The 9575-nt window shown below is 40.3% G+C and overlaps 1 protein-coding gene across 2 annotated transcripts; it reads right to left on the bottom strand.

Annotated features, from left to right (window-relative positions):
- Nucleotides 1–2670: 2670 nt before the first annotated feature.
- On the bottom strand, nt 2671–7544 carry LOC139962996 (glutathione S-transferase 3, mitochondrial-like). Of its 2 annotated transcripts, none has more exons than XM_071963441.1 (6): nt 7384–7544; nt 6389–6556; nt 5055–5119; nt 4659–4716; nt 4195–4267; nt 2671–3847 (listed from the first exon to the last, which is right to left on the bottom strand). In XM_071963441.1, exons 2-6 carry the CDS (start codon nt 6515–6517, stop codon nt 3708–3710), a joined length of 465 nt encoding a protein of 154 aa, XP_071819542.1. In that variant the 5' UTR covers nt 6518–6556; nt 7384–7544; the 3' UTR covers nt 2671–3707. The 2 variants fall into 2 exon arrangements, with proteins under 2 accessions (XP_071819542.1, XP_071819543.1); XM_071963442.1 differs by having other exon boundaries at nt 6389–6541; nt 7384–7543.
- Between the last annotated feature and the right edge of the window lie 2031 nt (nt 7545–9575).

The following is a 9575-nucleotide window of genomic DNA, read 5'->3' as shown; positions in this document are numbered from 1 at the left end:
ACTTTATGACTTCAAATGTTGCATATGTCACCTGCAAAAGACTAATATGCCATAAATCCTTGTTACCAACTAAACGTGATTAGACACTCAAGTACGGAAGCTTAAAATGCCATCAACATAAGAAAGACTTTGCCCCATATAGTTGACATTTTTAGGTAAATTGTATAGATAACAAGATAAATATCTTATCAAAAGTCAGAAAAATGTTGGATTGCTCAGTTGCTTTAACTGAGCAATTGAACAATTTTCTGCAAAATGTTTAATTTACAACTTATCATATCTGGTCAATTCAACATTTTTCTGCAAAATGTTAAATTGTTCACTTCATTCCATCTCAGCAATTGAACCATTTTCTGCAAAATGTTTAATTGACAATTAATCGTATTATAACTCGTCAACTCAACATTTTTTTGCAAAATGTTCAATTATTCTCTTCATTCCAACTGAGCAATCTAACGATTTTCTTCAAATGTCACATTGACAACTTGGCTCTAATCTTTAATATGAAGGTATTGGGGGAGGTTAGTCCTACACAATATTCGAAGGATAGTCTATGAGGCAAAATGCAGATATAAACTCAGCCGCACATTCGATATATGTGAAAAACATTTACAATTTTGAATTTAGTGGTACTTTACTTTTGAGGAAGGGGTATTTATTACGTAATATTTCCTTGTGTGGGTACGGGACGACCCCAATCATTACATGAGGGTATATAGGAAGTGTAGTGTTACACCACATATTAATTCGAAGGATATTCTATTACGCAAAATGCAGATATAAACTCAGCCGCACGTTCGATTTATGTGAAAAACTGTTAAAATTTTGAAGTTAGTGGTACTTTACTTTTGAGGAAGGGGTATTTTATTATGTAATATATCCTTGTGTGGGTACGGGACCACTCCAATCATTACATGAGGGTATATAGGAAGTGTAGTATTACACTATATATATATATATATATATATATATATATATATATATATATATATATATATATATATATATATATATTAATTCGAAGGATATTCTATTGGGCAAAATGCAGATATAAACTCAGCCGCACATTCGATTTATGTAAAAATTCTGTATGACATTCTGCGCGTTTAGCGTATAGCGTCGAACGGTGATTTTGTTTTCATCACGACACTCGACAGTTTGAGCCTGAGAAAAAGGGAAAAATATTTACATATATAGTCCAATTATGTTAAATTGAGATTATTATAAAGACAGCCCATAAATTGTTTAATTTAACCCAGTAAAACTTTTTGAACCATCAAATCACCATCATAAATTATAATAAATTATAAATTAATGTAACGAACATTATTCTTTCGTTTTCATGACATTTCATGACAATCGAAGCGGTTCTATTAGACGGCAGGCAGGCGTATTCCGGCTGCGCCCACATCGAATCAATGCAAAAGTACCTCACTAAGCAAGGAAATAAGAAAAATAAATGATCCCATTAATTGCTTAATTTCACCCCGTAAAATGTGTTGTGCCATCAAATGACCGTCATAAATGGATGTAAGGAACATTATTCGTTCGTTTTCATGACATTTCATGACACTCAAATTGGTTCTATACTAAGCCAGCAGGAAGGCGTCAGAGCCGTATAAATATAAGGCTCTGGCAGGCGTATTCCGGCAGCGCCCTTATTATTTCAATTCAGAAATAGTACTGCAATAAACAAGGAAATAAGAAAAATGATTTCGCCATTAATTTAACCTCGTAAAAATGACAATGAAAAGACAATGCAAATAAAAGTGAAATGTGATGAAAATGAAAGGCAATGTAAATGAAAGTGAAATGAAATGAAAATGAAAGAGAAGGAAAATCTAAATCATGAAAATCATTAAATACTAGACATGAAAAAATAACGCCTGGTAGAAACTCTCGGCTTCATTAGGCAACTCCGCAACTCTCGTCCGCTCGTCCGCTCGAAGCAAGAGATATTTAAAGTTCCTAATGGAAGCAAGAGACCGTATCAGAGCGGTAAAAGCAAACTGCCTTCACTGGGGTTCGAACCTTGGAGCCAAAATACGTCTTGCTCTTCAGGTACAGAGCACTTACCGCTGCGCCACGGCAGCTGTTAAGATATAACGCTCGTCCGCTCCTCCGCTCCTCGAGTGGACGAGGGATCGAGTGGACGAGGGAGCGAGTGGGCGAGGGAGCGAGTGGACGAGGGATCGAGTGAACGAGGGATCGAGTGGACGAGGGATCGAGTGGACGAGGGAGCGAATGGACGAGGGATCGAGTGAGCGATTGGACGAGGGAGCGAGTCTAGTGGACGAGGGATCGAGTGGACGAGGGAGCTATAGTGGACGAGGGATCGAGTGGACGAGGGAGCGAGTGAACGAGGGATCGAGTGGACGAGGGATCGAGTGGACGAGGGAGCGAATGGACGAGGGATCGAGTGGACGAGGGATCGAGTGGACGAGGGATCGAGTGGACGAGGGAGCGAGTGAATGAGGGATCGAGTGGACGAGGGATCGAGTGGACGAGGGAGCGAATGGACGAGGGATCGAGTGGACGAGGGATCGAGTGGACGAGGGAGCTGGACGAGAGTGCGAGTGGAGTACTTAACGTTTTGTGTATTACTTTTAAAATTAGGTCAGGCATATTATCCATAACAAGAACTAAAATAATAACAAATTGTCTTTGAAATAATATAAACCAATTTCATTTTACCGTCATATTTACAACACATCATTGACTCATTGCGCCCACACACAAATCGCCTCTGGGTCATGTTTCCTCCAAGGCCTCGTCCTATAGACATGTCGACTTTATTCAAACAAGATAATTACCTAATGTTTATTTTAAGCAAACTATATTTAGTTCTTATCACAACACGCATGATGCCGAAGTTCACTGCATGAAGGTGTTCTACAGGCTGTACTAACCGAAGCCGTATAAATAAACCGTTATGTAGACTGTTGTATACTCCTTACCATCCTGGATGAACCGAGAGTCCTGCATATAGACACAGCTCTAACAGGACTGTTCCCCCACCCTCCCACCGCACACTTTCCCAATACCCCCCCCCTTTTCTCACACCCCGCAATTGTAAGAAACGCACAATACTACTCCGAATCCAGCTAATATCATTTATAGCCGGGATACTCATGTATAGCAATAACAGAAAGTAAGGGAACTATTGACGTTTAAATGCGTTGTGACTACTTGTGGAATGCCATCTGTGTCACAAAGTTAAGGAAAACATCAGTTAACATTAACATGCCAATGCCACGTAAAAAAGGAAGTTAGACTAAGGATTCAGAATATCGATTTTGATGTCCATACAAGATCATAAATATATGAAAGGAAAATACATATGCAAGTTTGAGAATTTCATTTTTTTTCCTTATATAAAATGAAATTTGACATCTTTAGTTTAGCTTAACGGAATTGTTATGGTACTTTGTTATCATATCCTGTCTAAATTTTTCTACAAACCAACGAAACTTGCTGTCCTAGGTCGAGTGAGACGAAAGAGGGGGAGGGGGTCGATGGGGGAACAGCCCGTGACCAAGGAGCAATTACGGAACCAGGCAGAGGATACTGGATAAAGAATGATGTGTTTTCAGTTTCTTACTAAATGGAAATGAATACTTCAAACGTTGACCCGGTTACATATTGTCTGCTGGGCGCAACCTGGCTCACGGCCCATAACCCTGGAGCCAATCATTTGTCTGAACGAATTAACAGTTGCGGAAGCCCCACTCACGGGCCGGACAAGTAGCAAAGAAACCAAGTTGGCGCAAACCGGTTGCAATGTTCAGACCCAGCAGTCCAAGTAAACCAACCACCATGAAACGACCTCGAGAGCGATTCTTTGGCTCTGTAAAGATGATGTATAAGAAAGCGATGAATATTCATGACATAGGAGTAAAATAACGACGTGGGTTTTGTATAAATGATCAGGTATAACCTGGAGAGTATTCCCCTCCTACCCAGATTGCGCATGCGCACTCACTATCAGGTATCGTGCAAAGTATAAATGTTGATACGATTTAAATCAGTCTTTTGTGGTTATAGTCTGCAAATTTACCAAAACCTTTACAGAGTATATAACTCAGATTCAGATTGCTGCAATTAATCAAAACAAGGACACACCCCCACTTTAGTGTTTCTTGTTTTGTAAAATCTCCGGAATGTTTCTCTAAATTACAGATAAGGTACACTAACCTCCCGTGTAGTATCCTTTCGCATACGCAACTCGACCAGCGAGGTAGATTATACCAAACCCTGATGCAAGACGCTGAAGGTAAAGGAAAGTAATGTTAATTATTCGACGACGTTAGATTTGTAGTGAGACCATACTGGTACTCATACGTCTACCTGTATAATCGATGTACTCGCTCCCATTGATTTGTACTCATATGCGTACTCGTATGCGTACTCCGGTATGCGTACTCGGGTATTTTGAAAATCGTGTACACTAGTGCAAGGTTATGCACTAGCTATTGTTCATGAGGATTGTACTCAAAGAGGTAATCATAACAAAGGGACTTGTAGCCTACTTGGTACCCGTACTCATGCTGTTGTACTCGCACTACAGGTTTGGATGTCATTACAGAATTACATTTACAGGTAACCTATAAGGAATGCTAGTACCTGAGTGATGGTGACGATATTTATCTTCAACTTACCGGAAAATTTGTTCCACCGATAAAGAGTTGTGACAGAAACACCGGATACATTTCCAGGCTGTTAGAAAGAAATTATTTCCACACAACTTTTACTTTTGTTCTCTGACTGCTTCGGAAGCAACATTTTCTATTACAATGCAAGACAATAAATGTGATACGGAAATTAAGGATTATAGCCCCCCCCCCACCCCCTCCCCCTCCACACACCATTCCCTATTCATTCTCTTCCTTGATCCTCAAGAACCCAAACACGGTAAACAAGAGATGATACGGCGACTAAAATCAGTACTCATTTTATGGTTAGTTCAGAACAGTTTCACATGATTTTCAAAATTAAGTAAATTAAATTGTCAAATAAAGTTCTCATTTATTTAAGAATATTACATTAAAACTTACAAGTTTTGATGTGCTCTTTGTACGCAGTTAAATTCGTTACTGTCATCAGAGTACAACGCCGGATACTAACAAATAGAACAATATAGAAAACAAAAGACTATGACATGCAACATAGTTGGATACATGTTCATGATGTATATATGTGTATATGTATATAAACAATGAGGTTGGATTCTCCATCATTTTCTTCGGCACGCCGAGCGAGCAAAAAGTATTCCAAAAGGATGTAATGAAAGCTACATCTTATCGATATATGCTTCTATGGCCACCCCTCTCCCTCTCACTTTCCTTCCTCCCTACCCCCATCTCCATCTCTCTCCTTCCTCCTTCCCCCTATCTCCACCTCTCTCTCTCCTTCCTCCCTACCCCCCCCCCCCATCTCCACCTCTCTCCTTCCTCCATATCCTCCCTCTCTTCCGTTCCGCGAACTCGATCGTTCCTGTCTATTTGTCTCCCCTGATTACTTTCGTGCAAATGTTTCTGTATCAAGTTATTTTTGTTTTGTTTTAAGGTTTGAAAATAACTACTTTTCTGTACCCGGGTTCTTCTGACCCTTCGAATTGTTTGATAAATAAATATATGCTAGAACAATAAATTGTCTAATTTAACACTCCTCGTTCTTTGGAAATTATTTGAAGATCCAGAACCTGCAGGAAGGTAATTTTCCCAAAAGGTCAGCAATTTCTAGCAAAAGTGGGAAAATTATAGGTGAGTGTGCTAGAAAAAAAACGCCATTTGCAGTTTGACTGTAATTTACTCTTAATGAGCGAGTATGAGAGTGAGCGAGTAATTAATGACTCAATAAATGTAATTAATGTTTTTCATATTATTAGTCGGTCCTATGGGGCAGAGGGTCCGGTGACCCCGCAACTTTTAATATAGGGGGCCAAAGTACGATGCTACCCCAACCCAATCTCTTCAAACTATTGCTATAAAAGCAAAACACTATACATACGTTCATTCGAATGGCCTGTTTCAAGTTATCTAAAGCAGCACATGTTAAATTGTTAAATTGGTATTAAAACAACCTGGATGGACTCAAACATTTCGAACATCTTTGAGTTCAAAAGTCATACACATCACGTGGCCTATGTCAAGTTACATTGATAAGTCTGCCCGTCTCAGACCCCCCCCCCCCCAACCATCGGATAGACACCGCTGGATATCATATGCAAACAGCAACTTTTCGACTGGCTTAGTCTTTCTAAGAAATGAACCTTGCACATGTCATGAATTTCAGGATAACTAAAAGAAATACAATTAAGTTACTAATATCTAAACAGAGATGGTTTACGCTAGATAAGTCATCGACTCATTTGTTATTTTGTTCATACCTCAACGTTGAATTCTTTCCGCGCCTTCGTCACATTTCGGGACAGCCACATATTGACAAAGAAGCTTCCGGCGCCAACCAGAATGACGTACCCATAATCATCCGATAAAGTGCTCAGAGTGCCCGGCATCTTCAAGTGTTGGTTATATACTTTCTACACGGAGAATCACTGTAAATTCAAAGAACTTATTTAACGGTGTTACTGGGTGCGGGAGGCGAAATGAGGGGAAGAGTAGGATCTCACCTTTGTTACATCTGCTTTAAGCTATATACTCGACTATTCATGAACTTTCTATTTTTACTTGCAGTTAAAAATTGAAACTATTCAATTTCTGAGTGATGGAATTACTGCCGATGCCTGTCCCCTCCTTCAAATTTTTATTCACAGGGGCGTCGGAGCCGGTACGGCAGGTCCGGCGAACGCCGGACCAATATTCACGGCGCCAAAAAAAAAAAAAAAAAAAAAAGTAGGACTAAGAAAAAAAAATGGCAAAAATAAAGAACCAAAATGAAACATACTTCAAAATGTGTTTCAGAAGATTAATCGGGTGGCAGGGGTCTTGTTTTTAAGCTCGGGAAGTGCCATTTCCTGCAATCTGGGAGACATTTTTCAATTTTTCTCCATTACGCTACGCGCCAACCATGGTGTCGCGTAGCGTAGTTTGACCTACCAAACGTCCCCCCGATAATTATGATAGATGGCCACACTCTGATCTGCCGTACCAATCCCAAATAGCTTCCGACGCCCCTGATTCAGGCTTCCTCTCAAATGGCTCATATTATAAAACACACGCACCCAAATGTGTATTACACAAATGTATAGTTGAAATTATGGAAATGATTGCACCACTTTGCATCTATAGATCCCTCATTACACAAACAAAAATTCCTCTTATACCCCTCTCCTTCATCCCAAGATAGCCTGAACACGAAAATCAAACAGCTTGAACCACTCATTGGGCCCATTACAGTTTCTAAGAATAGTAAAATACTTACCAAAAAAAGAAAACAGAAATTATAAATGTATTAATTTCTTCTGCGGTCGCGGTTGAATTGTTGTATAGTCTTATATAGTCTTTCCCATATATCAGCGTCCGTGATATGTGGCACGTAAGCCCAAAACTACTTGCATATATACTCACTATGGGAGTCGGTATGCAGCTATCGCAATCATATACATGTTAGACTATTATATCTTGGGATTGTGTACACAACGGTTCAATATCAAAACTATGATACCGAACTAAATTTACTGTTTGAGTTGCGATGTTTACAGTTCACGATGTTAGATAAAAGACGAGCCTGCTGAAGAATAAATTTCATTATGACAGGTCAAATGACCGGTCCCCACGCAAATTCTAGGTCAACATACCATATAGTATACTGATTGATTGACCACCTTTTGTATAGAAAAAAAATGGGGGGAAAAAGAAGAAATCGTTGCAGCGTTAATATTAAAGGTACATGTCTCATTATAGCGTTACATGTGTTATTTACAAGGGCGTAGGAACCGGGGGGCTGGGGGGCGCCAGCCCCCCAGTGAAAAATGTGGAGGGGCGGAAGTATCATTCCGCCCCCCCACTTCGCAAGTCAGAAAACCCCTTTTTCATTTCCAAATGAGAAAGAAAATCTCATTTGGAGCACCAAATTGCATCTAAGGCCAGGTGAAAATACAAAATTAAGTTTACAAAATGGAGTGGGTGTTGAAATGTGCTACATTGCACAAAATTGCATCTGAGGCCACCTGGAAATGCAAAAATTTCCAAAGGGGAGGGGAACCCCCTCCCCTTAGACCCCTCCCCCAGACCGTCCATCAGTCTTCAGCCCCCCCACTCAAAAGTACCTTCCTACGCCACTGGTTATTTAAGTTGACTGAGTTCCAAAGGTCAGCTTGAATGATAACTGTAAGACAGGGGGCGAGGGGGCGAGGGGGCGAGGGGGCGAGGGGGCGAGGGGGCGAGGGGGCGAGGGGGCGAGGGGGCGAGGGGGCGAGGGGGCGAGGGGGCGAGGGGGCGAGGGGGCGAGGGGGCGAAGGCGCTCAAGAACGCTTTTTGATTCAAACTGGGTGAGTATTTTCGGTAACGCTAAGTGACCGAGTGAAAGAGGTCCAGTGATATAGGGGAAAAAAACACTTGAAAAATTGGCTAATATTCCATCTCAGAGATAACTGTAGTAACGGATATTACTGCAAATTGTAACAGTTGTAGTCGCGCTAGTAGTGTTCTCATCGTCCTAGTTAACGTTGTGTTATATTTTGTGGTTAGTCGTAATCATAGTCTATCTAGTTGTTGATGTTGATTTTGTTAGTTGATGATGTTGATGTTGCTTTCGCCGTCGTAGTTGAGTCATTTCCATTCTTGTCTTCATCTCTGTTCTTGTTGTTGATGATGCCGTCGTAAGTCCCACAACTACCACCTTGTCCCACTGCTGCCACATTGTCCCACTGCTGCCACCTTGTCCCACTGCTGCCACATTGTCCCACTGCTGCCACCTTGTCACTCTGCTGTCACCTTGTTTAAATATTATACCCTTCTCCATCACTGCGATCGTCGCTCTTATTGCTTCTCGATGTTTCATTCATTGAAAAAAAAATGATCTACTATCATGTTCAAAGGTTCTTTTTCTTTTTCTCTTTTTTTTTTGTTACTCAATTGTTTGATGTACAAAAATATGTCCAAAGGTGTCATGCTTTATTTTTGTATATAACATGCATGTTCCTTCTGTGGACGCTGAATATAATATCCCCCCAAATATGTTTGACTCCAACTTTTTCGACAATGGTGCATATTTTTACTGCAATAAACTGGAGAGATATTAACCCAACGTGTTTAACCTTTCTACAGAAAATGCATGTTCTCTTATAACATGCATGTGTTCATCACAATACCAAAGTATAATCTATAACTCGATCAGAGTTCACTTACAATAAAATTTTAAATGTTTCTTGCTGATGGTCCAGCGTGGTCCTCACCTTGGTGATTTTCACATGAAGAGAAAGCTGAAAAGTTTGTTGACCTTCTCAGACTAACTCTGAAAGAATGAGAACGCAGAGCCTCTGCTTTAGATTTGAATTCCATTTTCGCTGTTTTGAAGTTGAACACTTTGGGTTGAGTAGGTATTGTAGAACGCACATGCAACCCTGCATCTAAAATATTGGTAATCACAATGCACTTTGCACTTTCATGCAG

Source organism: Apostichopus japonicus, chromosome 21 (genome assembly GCF_037975245.1).
Source record: "Apostichopus japonicus isolate 1M-3 chromosome 21, ASM3797524v1, whole genome shotgun sequence".
NCBI classification, from domain to species: Eukaryota; Metazoa; Echinodermata; class Holothuroidea; order Aspidochirotida; family Stichopodidae; genus Apostichopus; species Apostichopus japonicus.
This window is presented reverse-complemented; position numbering and strand designations above follow the sequence as displayed.